This window comes from Gymnoscopelus microlampas (assembly GCF_963454915.1).
Source record: "Gymnoscopelus microlampas genome assembly, chromosome: 3".
Taxonomy (NCBI): Eukaryota; Metazoa; Chordata; class Actinopteri; order Myctophiformes; family Myctophidae; genus Gymnoscopelus; species Gymnoscopelus microlampas.
This window is the reverse complement of record NC_139940.1, coordinates 361,935-384,876: the sequence shown is the minus strand read 5'-3', so window position 1 is coordinate 384,876 and position 22,942 is coordinate 361,935. Positions and strand designations below refer to the sequence as shown.

The window sequence follows — 22,942 nt, the reverse complement described above, 5'->3', positions numbered from 1 at the left end:
GGTGGTGTTTACCTATAGAAACACACTACAGTAGTGTGGTGTTTACCTATAGAAACACACTACAGTAGTGTGGTGGTGTTTACCTATAGAAACACACTACAGTAGTGTGGTGGTGTTTACCTATAGAAACACACTACAGTAGTGTGGTGGTGTTTACCTACAGAAACACACTACAGTAGTGTGGTGGTGTTTACCTATAGAAACACACTACAGTAGTGTGGTGGTGTTTACCTATAGAAACACACTACAGTAGTGTGGTGGTGTTTACCTATAGAAACACACTACAGTAGTGTGGTGGTGTTTACCTATAGAAACACACTACAGTAGTGTGGTGGTGTTTACCTATAGAAACACACTACAGTAGTGTGGTGGTGTTTACCTATAGAAACACACTACAGTAGTGTGGTGGTGTTTACCTATAGAAACACACTACAGTAGTGTGGTGGTTTTTACCTATAGAAACACACTACAGTAGTGTGGTGTTTACCTATAGACACACACTACAGTAGTGTGGTGGTGTTTACCTATAGAACCACACTACAGTAGTGTGGTGGTGTTTACCTATAGAAACACACTACAGTAGTGTGGTGGTGTTTACCTATAGACACACACTACAGTAGTGTGGTGGTGTTTACCTATAGAAACACACTACAGTAGTGTGGTGGTGTTTACCTATAGAAACACACTACAGTAGTGTGGTGGTGTTTACCTATAGAAACACACTACAGTAGTGTGGTGGTGTTTACCTATAGACACAGTGATGAAGCAACACAGCTGCATAAGGACCTTATAGTACACAGTGATGTAAGCTAGTCTTTCAGTAGTTTTTTAACCTGAACGTAGGGTTTCATACACCTTTAAACTGAACTTGAAAGAGAAATGAAAATAAAAACTAATGTACAAAACGACCATATGGTCTCTGTCGGGTGGAAACCTCACATGTCTAATAACTGTTTGTTTTCAGGATTGAACTTAAAAAATAGCAGATCTACAAGCTCAAAACGTGCCACATTTGGAGCTTGCAGATCTGCTACTTTTTTTGGATGTTTTTGTGACGCTGTGGTGCGATCAAGTAGAGCAAAAACAGTACCTTGATGTACAGGTGGCAGCAGTAGCGCCATCTACAGGCGTGATAGAGCAGGACGGCCGTTCCGTAGCGACCGTAGCCACCGGATCGTCCATCTTCTCCGTCACCAGAGCTGCTGCTGTGACGTCGGAGGCGATGGATGCCCCGGCGGCCACCGGCGCATCCATCGTCTCCGTCTTGACGGCAGGAAGTGGGACGTCTTGGTCGTCGTCGCTGTAGAGGCTGAGCAAGGCGCTGAGCTCATCCCAGGAGGACGTCAGGTCGATGACCGTCATGTCCGCCTCGGACACGGTGGAGGTCGGCTCGTTCTCTCCTGGAGGAGGAGGACAGATCGTCGGCTTCTCCGACAGAGCGGCGACGACGACGTCGCAGGCGGACGAGTCGGCCACGGCTTTCACGGGGGGAGAGCGGACGTACTCGGAGACTTCCGGAGGAGGAGGAGGAGGAGGCGGAGTCAACCGGGCGGACGTAGCCGACACGTCGGGCGTACGGGCGGCTGCCTCGTACACGGGTTTGATGGAGTAAGACAGGCCTTCTACGGGCGTGATGGAAGTGAACAGGCCCTCTACGGGCAGCGCAGCGGCGTTTGGTGCATATACAGCGGGCGTGGCTTGCACGGGGGGCGTGGCAAAGGGTGGAGCCTGTACAGGGTGCGTGGCAGTAAGTGGTGAACGCACAGGGGGCGTGGCAAAGGGTGGAGCCTGTACAGGGGGCGTGGCGGTAAGTGGTGAACGTACAGGGGGCATTGGGTCCTGGCTGCTGCGCGCCGAGGTCGGCGAGTTTTGGCCGGGAGACGTGTGGTTGGATGTGTGTGAGGCTACAGCCTGGTTGGATGTGTGTGAGGCTACAGCCTGGTTGGATGTGTGTGAGGCTACAGCCTGGTTGGATGTGTGGTTGGATGTGTGTGAGGCTACAGGACTCACGGTGCGGTGAATACTGGCGTACGGAGGTGGAGCTGCAGCAGCGGAAGTAGCAGTGGCGGTAGCAGTAGAAGCGGCAGTAGAAGACGTAGCAGTAGTGGTAGATGTAGCCGTAGCCGTAGCAGTAGAAGGGACACGAGACACGCTGTTGTTTTGCGCGTCGTTCTTCCTGTTTGACTTCTTGGAGAAGAAGCCCGACTCCAGAAGGTGGTTGAGGTGCGGGTTCTCGTTCTGGGAGGTGGAGCTTGATTGCCACAGCAGAGAGCGGATCAGCGGGTTCTTGTTCGCGATCTCTCCTTCGTCTCTGAGAGTCCTGTTCAGCGTATGTGAGGCTGTGTGTTGTTGTTGCTGCTGTTTCTGCTGTTTCTGTTGCTGTTGTTGTTGCTGCTGATGTTGCAGCTGTTGCTGTTGTAGTTGCTGTAGTTGCAGCTGTTGTTGCAGCTGTTGCTGCTGCTGTTGCTGCTGTTGTTGCTGTAGTTGCTGTTGTTGCAGCTGTTGTTGCTGTTGCAGCTGTTGTTGCAGCTGTTGCTGTTGTTGCAGCTGTTGCTGCTGTTGCAGCTGAGGCTGTTGTTGCTGCTGTTGCAGCTGTTGCTGTTGCAGCTGTTGTTGCTGTTGTTGCTGCTGTTGCTGTTGTTGCAGCTGTTGCTGCTGTTGCAGCTGTGGCTGTTGTTGCTGCTGTTGCAGCTGTTGCAGCTGTTGTTGCTGTTGTTGCATCACTGACGGTGGGCTTGCAGAGGCCTGGTGCTGAGCTGCTTGGCTCAGAGTTGAAGTGACAACAGAAAGGTTTCTGCTGGCGGCTACTTGCACGAGTTGAGAAGCGAAGTAGAGTTGGGCCACGTTGGCCACCGCACTGGACCGGCTCTGTGGAGGAGGCTGCTCAAAGGCAGCAGAGCTCCCCCGAGGATTCTGACCGTAGTTTATTGTTGCGTTCGCCGAACGGTTGCCGCCGTTTCCTACAGGATCTACAGCTCCCTGGTTGACGCCCACGGCCGCCTGGAAGCATCCGGCCGGCAGAGAGCCCGGTGCAGCCTGCTTTAAGAGAACGGCTGCCGGCTGCGCTGGTGGAGCGGCGTATTGAAGCGACGCGGGGGGAGGCGGCAGAGCGTACAACGAACTGTGGACAAAGTTGCTCAGGTTGACCAATGAGAGCGCTGAGGGCTGGTCACACGGTGTAGCGGTTGAGGCCGGAGCTGAATTCTGTCTTAAGATCATAGAGGCGGGGTTGGGGGCGGGGTTGGCCGTCGGAGCAGATGTCGGCCGAGCATTTTGGGAGTTCTGTCTTAAAGAGGGGGCGGGGCTAACCCTAACCCAGTGCCGGCCACCAGGGGGAGCGGCTGAGCTCTGCTGCGTCGTGCGTGTTGTCAACGTTTCCGGGGAAACGGCAACGGACCGCTGGGAGCGTGACGTCTGATTGGCTGAGACCGGGACAGAAGAACGTAAATGATCGGTGGGATCTGCTGAGGGGGCGGGGCCAGAACAGCTGACGTTTTCAGGAGACAAACTGGCCGTGGCAAGAGACTGTCTGCTCACAGGGAGCATGGGTGCTCCCTCAGGGGTGATGGGTGCTCCCTCAGGGGTGATAGGTGCTCCCTCAGGGGCGATGGGTGCTCCCTCAGGGGTGACAGATGCTGCATGGTGGGTGATGGGTGCAGCGCTCTGAGGTGTCTCCCCTTGTGACGTTTGAAACGGGACAGATTCAGTGACAAGTTCCCCTGTAACACACATATATATATACATGTTAATATACATGATAATATACATGTTAATATACATGTTAATATACATGATAATATACATGTTAATATACATGTTAATATACAGTGGGTACGGAAAGTATTCAGACCCCCTTACATTTTTCACTATTTGTCATATTGCAGCCATTTGCTAAAATCATTTAAGTTCATTTCTTTTCCTCATTCATGTACACACAGCACCCCATATTGACAAAAAAAACACAGAATTATAGAAATGTTTGCAGATTTATTAAAAAAGAAAAACTGAAATATCACATGGCCATAAGTATTCAGACCCTTTGCTGTGACACTCGTATATTTAACTGATGCTGTCCATTTCTTCTGATCATCCTTGAGATGGTTCTACACCTTCATTGGAATCCAGCTGTGTTTAATTATATTGATTGGACTTGTTTGGGAAAGGCACACACCTGTCTATATAAGACCGTACAGCTCACAGTGCATGTCAGAGCAAATGAGAATCATGAGATCGAAGGAACTGCCCGAAGAGCTCAGAGACAGAATTGTGGCAAGGCACAGATCTGGCCAAGGTTACAAAATAATTTCCGCTGCACTTAAGGTTCCTAAGAGCACAGTGGCCTCCATAATCCTTAAATGGAAGATCTAACCCTAACCTAACCAGGACTCTTCCTAGAACTGGCCGTCCGGCCAAACTGAGCAATCGGGGGAGAAGAGCCTTGGTGAGAGCGGTAAAGAAGAACCCAAAGATCACTGTGGCTGAGCTCCAGAGATGCAGTGGGGAGATGGGAGAAAGTTCTAGAAAGTCCACCAGTCGGGGCTTTATGTCACTGTACGTACTCCTATAGGCTGGGGGGGGGGAGGGGGGGACGGAGCCTGTCAGCAGGGAGTGTTGGGCAGGAGGAGTAGGACAAAGACTCTACATCCTCCCGGTGGGGAGGAATTCATTGGCATAACCAAAAAAATACTCTACTCTAAATACTCTAAAACCAACATAATGTTTTACTAGGACTTAAACGCGTGTAAATAAACGTATAAACAGGATGCAGACTTACCGTATCTGAGGATAGCTTCGAAGGCGCTAATGCTAGCTAGCAGCCTGACTTTAGTCATGGTTGGAGGAGGAGTCACTTCCTGAGACAAGATGTCCTTCAGCTCACGTTTAATCTGTAGGTAGACGACCATATGCCTGATTAGAATTATAATGTATTATGTTTGAATGTGTAGGTAGACGACCATATGCCTGATTAGAATTATCATTTATGTATGAATGTGTAGGTAGACGACCATATGCCTGATTAGAATTATAACATATTAGTATTAATGTGTAGGTAGACGACCATATGCCTGATTAAAATGATCATTTATTATGTTTTAATGTGTAGGTAGACGACCATATGCCTGATTAGAATTATAATTTATTAGTTTTAATCTGTAGGTAGACAACCATATGCCTGATTATAATGATAACTTATTAGTTTGAATGTGTAGGTAGACGACCATATGCCTGATTAAAATGATAACATATTAGTATTAATGTGTAGGTAGACAAGGTTAGGGCCTTGGAATAAACTAACGTCTTCATTGACTAAAATAATTGACTTGTGCTGATTATATGAACATTAGAATGACAGAGATTGGTTGAGAATTAGACTCACCACATGTCCTTGTAGTGAGACTGCGTTGCCATGGCAGCGCACTACCACACGGATTGTCAGAGCGCTGGTCTGAGAAACCGCTATGTGCTTTCTCATGTGTGTGTGTGTGTGCTTTCTCATGTGTGTGTGTGTGTGTGTGTGTGTGTGTGGGCAAGATAGCACTAAATAAACAAATACGGTGAGCTCGGAAATCTTACGGTATCAATACGTGGCTATTTATTAGGGGTGTCACGATACGCCAAATCCACGATTCTGAGGTGGTGAACTTTAGCCAAAAATAGCAGATCTACAAGCTCACAACGCCTCGCGCTGCGAGGCGTTGTGAGCTTGTAGATCGGCTATTCTTGGCCGAGAGGTATAGGTGTAGAGGGGAAAAAGAGAAGACGGAGCAACTATAAATGTGGAGCATAATGGACAAACGGTAGCCCGTTTTGTCAACAACGCGTCGGGTGCCTCATAATTCACTGGGAAGCCAAAATATTGCCAGACTTTTGACTTAAAGGAAGCGGGAGGGTTTTCCAATTCTTCCGTTTGTGTATCATCATCATTACCATCGCTGGCTTCAGCAGTGGCCATGGTGAAATGTAAAGTAATAGTACAGACGCAACGCTACAGCGGTCTCTCTCTCTGTGTGTGGGTTTGTCCTGTCGTCTTTTTTTTCTCCCCCGTCGTAAGCACGCATGCGCGATGCACGGAAAAACACAACAGCGGCTCTAGCATGGATTCACCCGGACGTGCAATCGGATGTGTGCATGCGCGGGAGTATTTTTTTTTTATTAACGCTTGAATCCCGATACAGCTTTTGATTTCGATACACTGTATCGAGCGTCATTTTCGGTTCGATTTCGATACGTATCGAGTACCGTGACACCCTTACTATTTATACCACGGTAACACCGTAATATACGGCATACCGTTACATGCCTAGCCCAGACTATGTTTTGCCCCCGGGCCGGGTTAAGGTTAGTGTGTCCGTCTGTGAGCAGCTAATCTCCGGCACCGCTGACCCGATCGACGTGAAACTGTGCACACGCACAACCTGGATGCCAGAGCAGCAGCTCTGCTGCTTTTTCTTTTTCAGATCGGCCTGTTATGGCGCCACCAGGAGGCCAATGTTTTTGACATTAGTCCTACAGATTTTGTCCAAACATCATGCAAATCGGTGATCATGTAATCTATTACCTGTAACTTGTAATGGAGTATGGTAGGCAGGTCGTCTGTATTTAAAGCCTTCTTGGTCAGTTCTGCTACATTCTTGCGTCTGTCGTCCAGTTCATGCAGAGCTGCTTTTCTCCTCAGGATCTCATCAACCTCAGGTTTGTACGACACCTGACACACACAATAAATACAATAACAAGAATAAATATGACTTGACAGTCATATTATTAGCAGCTGCATGCTGTATTGTGTGTGTGTGTGTGTGTGTGTGTGTGTGTGTGGGGGTGGGTGTGTGGGTCCCCATTGGCTTAAAGTAGTGAAGGACAGCCAGGACAGCCAATGACAAATAGGTGTCGCTTAGGTGTCACATCTCAACTCAGCCTGTTTGTAGAGCAGCTTTGCAGCTGCTAATAAACACCTGACACAAACAATAAATACACACACCATGGAGGAAATTGACTATTTAGAAGGGATGACGGTCGAAATGTTTTGGGACGATCACAACTTTGAGCGATGGTACGATGGTTTGTTGACTTGCCACGAAAACGCCAACCAGGTAGACAGAGAAGTGGAACAACACAAGGTGGGCACGGGACAAAAACGATGATGATGTCAATATTGTAGGAACACCACTAAAGGACGAGAAGGAAATTGACTATTTAGAAGGGATAACAGTCGAAATGTTTAGGAACGATGAGGAGTTTGAACGATGGTGCAACAGCGATGGTGTCTTAACTTTGAGCCAAGAAGACACCAGCCAAGTAAATAGAGAAGAACTTGAACAATACAATGTGGACAAGGAGAAAGAGGATGATGGTCTGTCACTCAAGGGTCCTTCTGGTCGATCGAAACGGTCACAACTTTTTTCTGTTCTGGCCCCACAGTGGTGGAATGAACTTCCCACTGATGTCAGGACAGCAGAGACACTGATGTCAGGACAGCAGAGTCACTGATGTCAGGACAGCAGAGTAACTGATGTCAGGACAGCAGAGTCACTGATGTCAGGACAACAGAGTCACTGCCCATCTTTCACCACAGGCTGAAAACCCACCTCTTCAGGAAACACTACCCTTCCTCTTTGCCTGGCCTACTTGTTGTTAACTAGTTGTACGAACTCTTGTTTTATTGTTGTACTGTTTTATTGGATCTTGTTTAGTCGATACACTTCTGTATTAGCTCGTGCTCATTTGATTTTGCTATTTTGTCTGATCTGTTTAAGACAGTAGGAAGCTGATATATTACACTTTACCTTAGGGCTAGGTATACTCTTGGTTGCTTGTTTTTGCAGGAAATGCACTTCAGACTTCTGGTGATTAGTAGTTTAGTTCCCTACCTATGTTGAATGCATTTATTGTAAGTCTCTTTGGATAAAAGCGTCTGCTAAATGACTGTTATGTAATGTAATGTAATGTAATGTCTGTCTGGACCAACCTCGGATCAGGCCTAGATGTGAGGGCCGCGAAGCCACCGCGAAGACATCTAGTTATTATAATTATTATAGTTATTACAGTACCTCTAGTAGTCGGTGTAACTCCACCAGTCTCATCTTGAATGTATTATTATTATTATTATAGTTATTATACAGTACAGTATAGTTATTATACAGTACCTCTAGTAGTCGGTGTAGCTCCACCAGTCTCATCTTGAATGTATTATTATTATTATTATAGTTATTATACAGTACAGTATAGTATAGTTATTATACAGTACAGTATAGTTATTATACAGTACCTCTAGTAGTCGGTGTAACTCCACCAGTCTCATCTTGAAGCGCTGAATGAAAGGAACCAGAGACGCTTTGAGGATTTCTCTGGCGTGACATTTCAGATTCTCTATGTCCAACATCCTGTAATGAGTTAAAGGAGAACTCATTCATTAATGACTCATTAATATGATCCTGTAACCAGTTAATGCATTAATGACTCATTATTATGATCCTGTAATGAATTAATCAATAACTCTCCTCTACTCCCTAAACACGTATGACTGTACAGCCACACATGACTCCAACACCATCATACAGTACGTGATGACACAGTGAACCTGGTATGGAAACTGTACGGCCCGAGAAAAGATCAGCCTACAGCGAGTATAATGGGAGGCGAGCTCCTCGCGCTCCTGGAACTGTACAAGAAGCGGTGTGTAGTCAAAGTCCAGCGTATCAGCAAGGACAAACTGTTCAAACCCCTACAACGACCGCGACCGGGCAAGGAGGCCTACTGCAGTATCAAGAGCAGCACCACCAGGTCTGGAACAGCTTTCACCCGGCTGCTGTCAGACTGCTGAACAAGGCATGATGAGCCTTGTTCATACCTTCGTTCATGACACACATGTGTCAGTCTACCTTGTGTGGATTATGCGGTCGACACGCACTGACATGTTGCACCTTAATCCCATGTACAACGCACTGACGTTTGTCTTTTTTTCAGCACCTTAACTAACATCCATAAGTATATCATTCACAGTATATCTGCTGCTGTGCTCACACACCTTTATATCTTATCTCAGGTGCCATGTGTAAACATGTGGACAACTTGTTCTTTTGCTGACCTGCTAGAGGTGCCTACAATGACATTCCCATTACACCTAAGACAGACCTCTGTGGATATCTTTAAAGCACCATTACACCTAAGACAGACCTCTGTGGATATCTTTAAAGCACCATTACACCTAAGCCAGGCACCCTCTGTGGATATCTTTAAAGCACCATTACACCTAAGACAGGCACCCTCTGTGGATATCTTTAAAGCACCATTACACCTAAGACAGACCTCTGTGGATATCTTTAAAGCACCATTACACCTAAGCCAGGCACCCTCTGTGGATATCTTTAAAGCACCATTACACCTAAGACAGGCACCCTCTGTGGATATCTTTAAAGCACCATTACACCTAAGACAGACCTCTGTGGATATCTTTAAAGCACCATTACACCTAAGACAGACCTCTGTGGATAGCTTTAAAGCACCATTACACCTAAGACAGACCTCTGTGGATAGCTTTAAAGCACCATTACACCTAAGACAGACCTCTGTGGATATCTTTAAAGCACCATTACACCTAAGACAGACCTCTGTAGATATCTTTAAAGCACCATTACACCTAAGACAGGCACCCTCTGTGGATAGCTTTAAAGCACCATTACACCTAAGACAGACCTCTGTGGATATCTTTAAAGCACCATTACACCTAAGACAGACCTCTGTGGATATCTTTAAAGCACCATTACACCTAAGACAGACCTCTGTGGATATCTTTAAAGCACCATTACACCTAAGACAGACCTCTGTGGATAGCTTTAAAGCACCATTACACCTAAGACAGGCCTCTGTGGATATCTTTAAAGCACCATTACACCTAAGACAGACCTCTGTGGATATCTTTAAAGCACCATTACACTTAAGACAGGCCTCTGTGGATATCTTTAAAGCACCATGCACCTAAGACAGGCCTCTGTGGATATCTTTAAAGCACCATACACCTAAGACAGACCTCTGTGGATATCTTTAAAGCACCATTACACCTAAGACAGGCCTCTGTGGATATCTTTAAAGCACCATAACACCTAAGACAGACCTCTGTGGATATCTTTAAAGCACCATTACACCTAAGACAGACCTCTGTGGATATCTTTAAAGCACCATTACACCTAAGACAGACCTCTGTGGATAGCTTTAAAGCACCATTACACCTAAGACAGCCTCTGTGGATATCTTTAAAGCACCATTACACCTAAGACAGACCTCTGTGGATAGCTTTAAAGCACCATTACACCTAAGACAGACCTCTGTGGATATCTTTAAAGCACCATTACACATAAGACAGACAGCCTCTGTGGATATCTTTAAAGCACCATTACACCTAAGACAGACCTCTGTGGATATCTTTAAAGCACAGCTCAAGACCTATTTCTTCACTCTTGCTTTTAGCTGATTTTTTGGTTGATTTTTTAATCTCTGTGTTGTTGTACATGTCCTCACTGTATTGCCTGATTCACTGCCTTTTGCTGTTATTTTAATGTGTTTTATGCTGCTGCTTTTCTTATTTTTCTTAAATTATTTGTAACTGTATTCTTGCTCTGTAAAGCACTTTGAGCTTTACAGAGCAAGAATACAAATACAGTTACAAATAATTGAATGAAAAGATTGTGATTGTGATAACAGCCATAACTCCAGTTCCCAGCATGCTAAATGCCTCACACTTGGTAGGTGCTCTTAGACGGCCAATGGGGCCGAAATGTAATCGATTAACTCATTCAGTGGCAACATGGATTAAAGCAAAATAAAATCTCACGACTGAAAGAACGTGTATGGTCTTATGATGTGATTTGTGAAACAGTGTGAAAGGAGCCCTCCCCACACTAGCGCCGTTTCCTAAACAATGAACACAATGTGTAAAATGAATCTTTTAGTAATATTGTTCCTGCTGTTCTTCATACTGCCAACCAGGTGAAGAAATCACAGATTGAGGCTTTAACCATTGCTTTCATGACATATCCGAGACCATTAGGGTTTTATGGAAAACGCTTCTAAACATTTTGCTATAGTTTGACAACTTCAAATGCTCCAATCTTTGAAAATATGAACTGAAAATAGCCGATCTAGGCTTGTTAACCGAAAATAGCCGATCTACAATAAAAATAGACTAAAATCTATTAAAAAATAGATTTAGACTAAAATCGGCGAAAATAGCCGATCTACAAGCTCTCAATGCGTCTGCGACGCAGTCGTGGCGACTGAGAACTTTAATTCATGTGCCAATGACGTGTAACACATATGTTTTTTCCAAAGCCCACAGTGTCAAAGACGTGTAACAAGTCAAAACAGTATTTTCAGTGTGTACGCTAGATGGCGCTCTTCACCAACCCATGAGTGATCCTATGACTCACCTGGTTTCCATGAATTGAAGACTTTGTTTGATCGTGTCTCCTCGTTCGTTCACAGGTTTGATCACCGTCTGCAGAACCTTCTTCGTCGTGTTCAACGCTTCATGGACAAACTCAAACCTAAGAGACAAAGTAATTAAGTACGTTTACTACAGTACTTTCTTAGTTGTTTAGGGTTATGTTAAGGTTTAGGTATAGGGTTATGTTTATGGTTAGGTATAGGGTTATGTTTAAGTTTAGGTATAGGGTTATGTTAAGGTTTAGGTATAGGGTTATGTTTATGGTTAGGTATAGGGTTATGTTTAAGTTTAGGTATAGGGTTATGTTAAGGTTTAGGTATAGGGTTATGTTTATGGTTAGGTATAGGGTTATGTTTAAGTTTAGGTATAGGGTTATGTTAAGGTTTAGGTATAGGGTTATGTTTATGGTTAGGTATAGGGTTATGTTTATGGTTAGGTATAGGGTTATGTTTAAGTTTAGGTATAGGGTTACGTTCAGGTTACCTGTGGTTCCTGTGGTCCATCAGCTGACAGTCTCTACATGTTTATGGTTATGTTTATGGTTAGTAGAGGTTACCTGTGGTCCATCAGCTGACAGTCTCTACATGTTTATGGTTATGTTTATGGTTAGTAGAGGTTACCTGTGGTCCATCAGCTGACAGTCTCTACATGTTTATGGTTAGTAGAGGTTACCTGTGGTTCCTGTGGTCCATCAGCTGACAGTCTCTACATGTTTATGGTTATGTTTATGGTTAGTTACCTGTGGTTCCTGTGGTCCATCAGCTGACAGTCTCTACAGGTCATCTTAGCACAGGTTAAACAGAGGAGCTGCAGAGGTTCAGTGGGATGGATCTGACATCTGTCACTGGAGCCTTTAGAGAAGCCTGCACACATTATAATATATATATACATACATTACATTATATATATACATTATCATAAGACATCTGTCACTGGAGCCTTTAGAGAAGCCTGCACACATTATAATATAATATATATATATATAATATATATATATATATATATATATATATATATATATATATATATATATATATATATATATATATATATATATATATATACACATACATTACATACACATATACATTATCATAAGACATCTGTCACTGGAGCCTTTAGAGAAGCCTGCACACACATATACATATATACATTACATACATATATACATTACATATATATATATACATGTATACATAGATAAAGTAGCTTATGCTCTAGGAGGGGCCGGATGATTTGATTGACAAGCTACACAAACGAATAACATTCATTCCCCGCCCCCGCTCTTGATTGACAAGCTACCCAACCAATAGCATTCATTTCCGGTTGCCTTATCTATGACGCGTACAACGTGATATAGAAAGATGGCGGATTGACTTTAAACTAGCGACTGGAAGCATATAGTATTTATGACAATGTTTATTAAGGTAAGATCATCATGCTGGTACAAAGCCACTCCACTGCCAAGACTTCAGTGCCTCCTCGTGGCCACACATGTTAACTGGGTACCTTGAGGTCCCAGGCTAAACTGTAGGGGATCTCAGAGCAACAGTGGGCCCCAGAGGCAAGGCACGTAGGCCCACCGGTGTGTGGACACGCACGTAAAGCCAACCATGGAGAACAAAGTCATCCCAAATCCTATACTTCCAGGGGCGGGAGTCCGCAGGAACATCGCAGCGGATGGTGGTGTTGGTCCTCCTCCTGGAGGACAACATGACGACAGGACCCCAAACCCGCAAGGGAGAATCCTGTCCGATCACAGCACCCCGTCCAATGCACTCTTACGCTGTCAGAGACCATTTGTAATGGGAACCTTCAACGCATGTACAGTGAGAGAAGAAGCTAGATTGGTGGAACTAGCACACTGTGCCGAGGAACGGGGAGTGGAGATCTTGGGAATCCAGGAACACAGAAGAGTGCACACTGATGACCGGATCGCGTACCGCAGTGTGGAGAGATGCACGTTCATCACTGCATCTGCGTGGCGAAACGAGGGCCAGGTTGCAACAGGGGGCGTAGGGCTAATGCTGGTTCTCTGGCGCATAAGGCTCTCCGTCGGGTTTACCATCACACCGATAGGATCCTTATCGCAGAGTTCTCAGCCAACCCAGTAACAACAGTCATAGTCGTGTACTCACCCACCAACGTGGCACCATCTGACGAGGTGGAGAAGTTCTATGAGGATCTTGCAACGGTGGTCTGAGACGTCCCAGCGCACAACTTCCTGGCAATCCTGGGTGACTTCAACGCAAGGATCGGACCAGAGGACGCACCCTTCCCATACCACGACTCTACCAACCGCAATGGCACATACCTCACTGCCCTTCTCATGGAACACAAGCTACTGGCAACGACCCTGGCCTTCAAACCAGGTATACGGAGGAGGTTAGAAAGCACTTTCGGCAGCTGGATAAGGGAGCGGAGCCCAGCAGCGAATACAGGAGATTCGTTGTTGCGAATGAGGAGGCGACCAGGCTGTGTGTGCCTGTGTTGGACAGAGCCAGAACCTCCCTGCGGTCCAGACATCTGGAGGTCGTAGCGGCACGGGGCAGGGTGGAGGAAGGCCTCAACTTTGTGTGTGAGCCAACTGTGGAGAGACGTGGAGTACTGAACAAAGCAAAACAGTTTCTCTTCAGTACTTACAACACCATCAAAGGGGAGGAACTGATGGAGAGTGTAGAGTGCAGGGCGCAGGGTGAAAGGCAGTATGGGGAGGCCTGGAGGGTCATCAATGATATGACTGGGTGGAAGAGGACAAAGGAGGGACAGGTCGAGGGACACAGCCCTGAGGAGAGGGTGACGACCTGGTTCAACCACTTCCAAGGCTACTGGGCACAACAGCGGAAGAAGCTGAGGAAAATATACCTCCAGAACCTGCACATCAATGATGGTCCGAAAAGCCACAGTGAGGCAGGGCAAAAGTGCCGGGCCGGCTGGCATACCCCGAGAGGTCTTAAAGAACAGTGATCTCGATGACTTCATCCTAGAGTTTTGCAACCTTGCTCTACTGCACAACAAGCAACCTGAAATATGGTCTCTCTCCAACATCATCCCGGTGCCTAAAGCTGGAGACCTCTCAAAGCCAGACAACTACCAAGGCATCAGCCTGACATGTATCACCGCAAAGGTTTATAACAGAATGATACTAAACAGGCCATCGACCCTCACCTGAGGGAGAACCAAAATGGCTTTCGGGAGGGGAGAAGTACCGTAGCCCAGATATTGGCCCTTAGGAGATTGATAGAGGAGGTGAAGAAGGATAACCTGACTGCCGTATTATGCTTCATAGACTTTAAAAAGGCATTTGATTCCATCCACAGAGGCACGATGGTGACGATCCTGGAGGCGTACGGTGTCCCTCCCAACTTGCTCCGGGCAATTAAGACCATGTACGCAGGAACAAGGGCCAAGGTGGTGACCCCAGATGGCAACAGCGTGAAGTTTGACATCCTGGCTGGGGTAATGCAAGGGGACACACTAGCCCCCTTCCTCTTCGTCATAGTCCTGGATTATGCATTTAGGAAGGCCATCAGTGAATGAGAGCAGGATCTTGTCTTCACTCTAACCCCAAGGAGGTCGAAACGACACCCCACAGTAGTCCTGACAGACCTGGACTATGCGGACGACATCAGCCTGCTCTCCGACAACGTGGAACAGGCACAGGAGCTCCTGAACAGAGTGGAGGTAGAGTGTGCCAAGGTTGGCCTTAGGCTAAATGCCAAGAAAACTGAGGTTATCACCTATAACATCCCATCAGAACATCCACCTCTGAGAACAACAGGAGGCACTGTGCTGAAGTTTAAGTACCTGGACTCATGGGTCAACTCATCCGAGCAAGATCTTTAAGTGAGGAAGGCACTTGGAGAGCTCTGAACGGCATGACCAGTGTATGGAACTCCAACCTCCCCCGTCAAATCAAACTCAAGCTTCTTCTATGCAACGGTAGAGTCTGTTCTCCTCTATGGCAGTGAATGAGTTAAGCTGTCTGTTCTCCTCTATGGCAGTGAATGCTGGACCCTGAAACCAACCCTGCAGAAGTCTCTAGACGGGTGCTACACCAGAATGTTGCGTACAGTACTTAACATCAGCAAGAGTACACGTGTTACCAACAAGATCCTGTATGAGGGAATGCCAGGGGTGAGCGAGAACATAGCAGCCAGGAGAATGAGACTAGCAGGACACTGCCAAAGACATCAAGAACTGCCAGCCAGCAAATTGGTTACTGTGGGAACCAACGCACAGTCATCGGTCACGAGGACGTCCCACTCAAGGAGAGTATGGAGTACCGGGATGACTGGAAGCAACGATGGAGGGCTCGTCCGAGGACGGCCTAGAGAGACATCAAGTCTAAAGTTCGTCTAAAGCCCATCCGCTTGCATTGAGAAAAAATCTTTCTGACACCAGCAGGGGTAAAACAGTGAAACTACAGGCCGTTCATATGAACTGTCACTTCCTATATACACTCAATTTCAAAGGCCAATGCTGGGCCCTTGGTTTTACCTGCAGAAGGCTTCTCATGGATGGTGTGAGATCTGGTCATATAGTAGGCTATAGTATGGTAGTATTAAGGTAGTATAATGGTATTATGGTAGTGTATAATATGGTGTTTTACCTGCAGAAGGCTTCTCATGGATGGTGTGAGATCTGGTCATATAGGAGGCTATAGTATGGTAGTATTATGGTAGTATAATGGTATTATGGTAGTGTATAATATGGTGTTTTACCTGCAGAAGGCTTCTCATGGATGGTGTGAGATCTGGTCATCTTAACTCTCTTATGAGCAGAAACACACTCCTCACACAACGCCTCATTACACTGGATACACCATCCTACAGCCACGCCCCCTCCACACGATGTACACTGTGAAGAAATATACATCGATATTAATAAAAATACTAATGTTACCCTAATCGGCGAGGCCTGGCAACGTCTTTGAGCCTCGGTAGGTTTCGCTTGGCGGTGCCCACCATAGGCGGCGGGTAATGAAGGCTAGGATAGGCTGAGCCTTCATAAATGTTATGCTGGGAAATTCTGGGAATTGTGCAAATTATATATAATGTGCGCAGCATTATTTAGTCATTTTTTTGATAATAAATCAGTAAAAATAAGAATTCAATAACCTAACCCTATAACCGAAATAAAGTAACTAAAAACCAAAAAGAAACTAACAGAATCCACCCAGAAACAGATTTTTTTTTCGCACGGATTTCGTCGCCCGCGCGCGAACCCAGCCTTCCCAATTGTCAAGCTCACCCGCCGCCTATGGTGCCCACGCTAAAGGGAACGAAACGGTGTCCCCGTAATTTGGTCAGTTTGTGCTGGCCGCAATTAATTATGCTCCGAGGAGGCAAATGTGTGGTGAGCCATGAAAAGTAGCCTAACTACGCAGCCCGTAAATTAATCACACACGCTGTGGCTTGTGTTGTTAGTGACATGTGATGTAACATGTGATGTAACATGTGATATGTTGTTGTTGTTGTTGTGTTTAGTGCCAAACAATGAGACGGGAAATGATAACGGAAGACAGGACTTTTCTCTAATGTAATATAGGATGGTTCTATAGATCTATTATAATCTATGGTTCTATAGATCTATTATAATGCATGGTTCTATAGATCTTACCTTGTGTCCATCACTGCTAAGAGGAATGTTGGCATTGGCTTCCATTCTGATCAACGGATGTTCTCACATACCAGGAAGTACAGCTGAAACAAACAGGAAGTACAGCTGAAACAAACAGGAAGTACAGCTGAAACAAACAGGAAGTACAGCTGAAACAAACAGGAAGCACATAAGGATAAGGATAATTCCTTTTAACAGGTCGTTCATTAAAGTCCTTGCGGTCTTGTTTCCAATGAGAACCTGTGAGCAATAAGGGGTTAAGAGTCTTGCTCAGGGACAAATTTCATTTCATCGACACATTTGCTGGCCTGGCCTGGAATCGAACCTGGGGCAACCAGGGCCTCTGGCTCCCTAGGCGGGCTCACTAACAGGAAGTACAGCTGAAACAAACAGGAACAGGAGGACGTAGTATTCTACTCTTCTGAATCACCTGCCAGTGAGGAGCCCCCACCGGAAGGACGTAGAGCTTCCATCTGTGACAATCATCACCCCCCCCACCCCCCGTAATGTGGAATGTCCATCCATTAAACAACTAACCCTAAAGAACTAAACTAACCCTAAATAACTAACCTAACCCTAAATAACTAAACTAACCCTAACTAACTAAACTAACCCTAAATAACTAAACTAACCCTAACTAACTAAACTAACCCCAACTAACTAAACTAACCCTAAATAACTAAACTAACCCTAAATAACTAAACTAACCCTAACTAACTAAACTAACCCTAAATAACTAAACTAACCCTAACTAACTAAACTAACCCTAACTAACTAAACTAGCCCTAACTAACTAAACTAACCCTAACTAACTAAACTAACCCTAAATAACTAAACTAACCCCAAATAACTAAACTAACCCTAACTAACTAAACTAACCCTAAATAACTAAACTAACCCTAAATAACTAAACTAACCCTAAATAACTAAACTAACCCTAAATAACTAAACTAACCCTAACCAACTAAACTAACCCTAACTAACTAAACTAACCCTAAATAACTAAACTAACCCTAACTAACTAAACTAACCCTAAATGTCCATCCATTAAACAACTAACCCTAACTAACTAAACTAACCCTAACTAACTAAACTAACCCTAACTAACTAAAACAGGCAATAGCTGACTGGTGAAAGCATGGCGACAAAGGTGGTCAAAAAGAGTAAACCAGAGAACCAGATTTATGGGCAGAGTTTCCTCTTTTGTCAACCCCTGCAGGCCCTCAGGACCCTCTCAGGGGCCCTGATTCAGCCCCTTTTTGACTATGCTTGCTCCTCTTGGTACTCCAACACCTCAGTGTCACTGAAGACTAAGCTTCAAACCTCCCAAAACAAACTGATTCGACTACTTCTCGGACTGGGGCCCATGACCCACCTCTCTCCCACTCACTTTGCCAGCCTAGGCTGGCTCAGGGTGGAAGACAGGGTTAAACAACAAAAAATGGGAATGGTCTTCAAAATTGTAAATGCAGATTTGCCCGAAATGCCCCCTATTCCCGCATATCTGTATAAATACCTCGAAAAAGTTAGTGACACCCACAGTCACGAAACTAGAGGGAGCGTAAACAACAATCTGGTACCACCCACCCATAAAACAAACATGGGCAAATTCTCCTTCTACAGCACAGCCACCAAGGTATGGAATAGTCTAATAGTCTAAATGGAATAGTCATCCCTTAAAAAATGCAGTTCGCTGGGCTCATTTAAAACAGCCCTAAAAACTCATCTTTCTAGAGGCCTAAAGAGGAGGTAGTACCAGTTTCCCTGTAGACAGACGACCGCCCCTCCCTCCCTTTTTTTTGTATATATTTTTTATTTTTTTGTACATAGTACACTGTTTGGTTGCTACTATATGTCTATGAAATTAATTCAAGGACCCCAACGGAAACAAGTCTGCAAGGACTTGTTTCATCCAACCTTTTAGACAAAAGTATTATAAATGTAATTGTGTTGTTTTACATTCTTTTGCCTAATAACAATTTCAATCAATCAATCAAAAGATCCATCACGCAGGACAGGAGACCATAAGGAGAGACCATAAGGTCATAAGGAGAGACCATAAGGGCATAAGGCCATATTAAGGAGAGGTAATGCTTTGTACAGACCATAAGGGCATAAGGCCATATTAAGGAGAGGTAATGCTTTGTACAGAAAGGTGTCATTCACTGCTGACGCTCTGCTGACAAACCCTTAATCCTTTACATGCAAATGCTTGATAAAAACTGGTTTAAACGACGTTCAGGAAACACGCCCAAATAAGCAATGTGTCTTTGTTTCTATGTTTATGAAAGGCTCACACGTTGTAATGCATTGCCTTCCTAAGACAGTTATCATTGTGTTTATTGTGTGTGTGTGTGTGTGTGTGTGTGTGTGTGTGTGTGTGTGTGTGTGTGTGTGTGTGTGTGTGTGTGTGTGTGTGTGTGTGTGTGTGTGTTTAGTGTGTGTGTGTGAAGGACATTCTACTCATACCGTCCTTCAACAACACAAAGCAGTGAGGTCATCAGCACGGTATGAACACAAAGCATGTTATAATGTATGTGTGTGTGAAACTAGTTTGAAACGCTGAGGAAGGCCGACGTGCCGAAACACGTCCGTTTCTCTAGACAGTCATGTCTGCTGAGCCCTGTTCACCTTTAAAGAATAAACCTAGAATATAACAGAAGAGAGTGTGGATGTTCCTTTATTTTATGTATTCTCAAGAATATGCATCCAGTTAATCCTAAGAGACTCCTCCTCAAGACTCCTCTTGAGTAGAACACGCCTTCTCCTGACCGTATTATCCTGTAGGAGAGCTGTCTACACAGGCAGACAGACAGACAGAAACATACATCTCCATATATGGGCATTAAAGGGACACAGACAGACAGAAACATACATCTCCATATATGGGCATTAAATGGACACAGACAGACAGAAACATACATCTCCATATATGGGCATTAAAGGGACACAGACAGACAGAAACATACATCTCCATATATGGGCATTAAAGGGACACAGACAGACAGAAACATACATCTCCATATATGAGCATTAAAGGGACACAGGCAGACAGACAGGTACAACAGGTACTCTGACAAAGGCCTCAACACTATGACTCAGATATCATTGTTGTTGTTGTCGGGCAGAACAAGTTTTTTGCACCCTGTCTGTCTGTCTGTCTGTCTGTCTGTCTGTGAGCAGCTAATCTCCGGCACCGTTGGCCCTGGTCGCTGTGAAACTGTGCACACACACTCCCTGGATGCGACAGCAGAACCTCTACCCCACATTGTTCAGATCGGCCAGTTATGGCGCCACCATGAGGCCAATCGGTACACAGTATCTCTATAGTCATTAATCCAAACCACTCTTTCAGATTTTTCGTACTCCATCCTGATTGGCTAAGATTGGCTTCCACAGTTTGCAGGACAGGTCGGTTTTGAACAAAATGTCTCAGATCATGAACACAGAGTGCAATTTACGTGACATTTTGCACACATTCCCACTAGGCCGAGGAACACATGCCACCCTTTTCACATTGGCCTGTTATAGCGCCACCAGCAGGTACATTTTTGCAAAACACATTTTTTGAACAAAATGCCTCAAATCATGAACACAGCCTCTAATTGTCGTGAAAGGCCTAAGAAGAAATGCCATCCTTTTCACATTGGCCTGTTATAGTGATGTGTGCCCATATCACCCTGTAGCTCAGCCTCTCGTCTTTAGTTAAAATAAAACCTACACTTTCTCTACTAACCAAAACAAAGAGTGTTTTATGGAGTTGAAAGTCTCCTCTACACAGTGGGAACACTGTGAGCTCCACCTCACGTCTAAAATACACTTTTTAGACATAAAATAAAATATTTCACTGGAAGGAAAAACATGTTTAGTTGCTCCACTGCGCCCCCTACAGATCTGGTTAGTGTTTTTTCTATTGACCAGATTTTTCTAACCCTAAGTATAGGGTTAGAATCCTGTTAACAAAGTGTTATAAAGTATTCTATCTAATACTAACCCTAAGTATAGGGTTAGAATCCTAACCCTAAGAGTATAAGTAATAAAAGCACTGTACTGTATAAAGTAATATATCTAATCCAGGCCTGAACATTCACCTTCAAAGTAGAGGTACTACAGTAGGTATTACCATTTCAGACAGACGACCCCCAATTCATGTTTATGAATTGAATACAAGGACCTCAATGGAAACAAGACCACAAGGACTTTTTTGGACGGACCTTTCAGTCAAAGTGTTTTAACCCTGAATGTACTGTTTTACATTATGTCTGATAAAATATTCAATCAATCAATGTATCCTCAACTCATAACGGCTACCAGTAGATATGATAGAAAACAGATAGATGACAGTATTCTATCTACCCTAACCTCCAACAGCTAGTACAGACAGACAGACAGACAGACAGACAGACAGACAGACAGATAGACAGACAGACAGACAGACAGACAGACAGACAGACAGACAGACAGACAGATAGATGAGCATTATCTATTCCTAACAGCTAACAGTTATAGATGATAGATGTTAGTATAGATCAGGGGTTTCCAACGTTTTCAGCCCAAGGACCCCCTAGTTGAGAGAGAGATGAAGCAGGGACCCCCCTCTATAGCGTATACATTGTGTTTCAGATTCATCCTTTTTTGTTTACGTGATCTGATCTTTTTTCCCTCTATGCCTCTTTGCCATAAAAATAGCAGATCTACAAGCTCACAACGCCTCGCGTTGTGAGCTTGTAGATCTGCTATTTTTTGGCAAAAGTTCTCCTCAGAAAAAGGATGCTAGGGTTCAAGTGGTTAAGGTAAAAAATAAACATATCACACAAAGATTTGGTGGACCCCCTGTAGTAACTCTGAGGAACCCCTAGGGGTCCCGGACCCCCTGTTGAAGACCCCTGGTAGATAGATAGATAAGTATTATATAATCCTATCGGCTAACAGACAGACAGGTGATAGAAGCTAACAGCTAACGGCTAACAGTTACAACATGCTACAAAGACAGACAAAACAACAGATCTATACAAACCTGTGAGCTTATAGATCTGTTGCTTTGGGCGACAGTTTAATAACGTTATTATAAAGTTATTATAAAGTTATTTCTTACCTTTAGGGTCAGTTTAAGGTGTTTTTCCTCCGTTATAAAACACATTAAACATCTCCACGTTTAATCCATGTGTTCTATAGATCTGTTATTACCGTGAACACGTCAGAAAGGAGCTTTAATCAGGTTTAATCAGGTTTATATAGAGCTTAAGGTAGCAGAGCTGAGAAGCTGCTGAACGGATCGTATTCTAACGTGTTTCTGCTGCTCTGCCGAAGGGTTGCCACGTTCTGAGAGAAACAAGCAACCAGGTCTGTGAACACTGCTCAAGCGACTAGAAACCATGAGCTTTAAACCTTATTATTACCTATTATTACTTATTACTTATAATCATTATTATACACATTAACATGAGCACTTAAACCTTATTATTACTCATCTTATTACTTATAAGCATTATTATAGTCAACATGCCTTATTATTATTATTATTATTATTATTATTATAGGCCAAATGAGCACTTTCAACCTATATGCTATTTGAAAATAACAGATCTACAAGCTCACAACATGATGTGATGTGACACGTTGTGAGCTTGTAGATCTGATATTTTCAAAAACAAAATCTTGGTGAAAAAAAAATATTTCTGGTATATTTGAACAGAACTTTGGTATGGGGGTCCCTGGCATTAATCTGGAGGTCCTTGATGTCAAGAACCATTTAAATAACATTAAGAAACATATATAACACTAATAATACACAACTACCAATATAGGCTATATATATAATATTATAATATAACATAACATAATATAATATATATGTAATGTAATATTATATAATATTTT

General features: G+C 44.3%; 1 protein-coding gene across 1 annotated transcript in view; it reads right to left on the bottom strand.

The window, feature by feature from the left end:
• Nucleotides 1-22,335, bottom strand: part of LOC311038967 (uncharacterized protein) — a gene marked incomplete at its 3' end in the record, with an annotated part of 33,755 nt that extends 11,420 nt beyond the window's left edge. The window contains exons 1-9 of the mRNA XM_084048600.1: nucleotides 22,158-22,335; nucleotides 17,063-17,145; nucleotides 16,165-16,300; nucleotides 12,180-12,303; nucleotides 11,424-11,540; nucleotides 8,267-8,381; nucleotides 6,560-6,706; nucleotides 4,775-4,886; nucleotides 1,091-3,719 (exon numbers count right to left, since the gene is read on the bottom strand). Coding sequence (XP_083904726.1) covers nucleotides 1,091-3,719; nucleotides 4,775-4,886; nucleotides 6,560-6,706; nucleotides 8,267-8,381; nucleotides 11,424-11,540; nucleotides 12,180-12,303; nucleotides 16,165-16,300; nucleotides 17,063-17,107 — 3,425 coding nt within the window. The 5' untranslated portion in view covers nucleotides 17,108-17,145; nucleotides 22,158-22,335. The remainder of the gene's footprint in view (nucleotides 1-1,090; nucleotides 3,720-4,774; nucleotides 4,887-6,559; nucleotides 6,707-8,266; nucleotides 8,382-11,423; nucleotides 11,541-12,179; nucleotides 12,304-16,164; nucleotides 16,301-17,062; nucleotides 17,146-22,157) is intronic.
• Nucleotides 22,336-22,942: the final 607 nt, after the last annotated feature.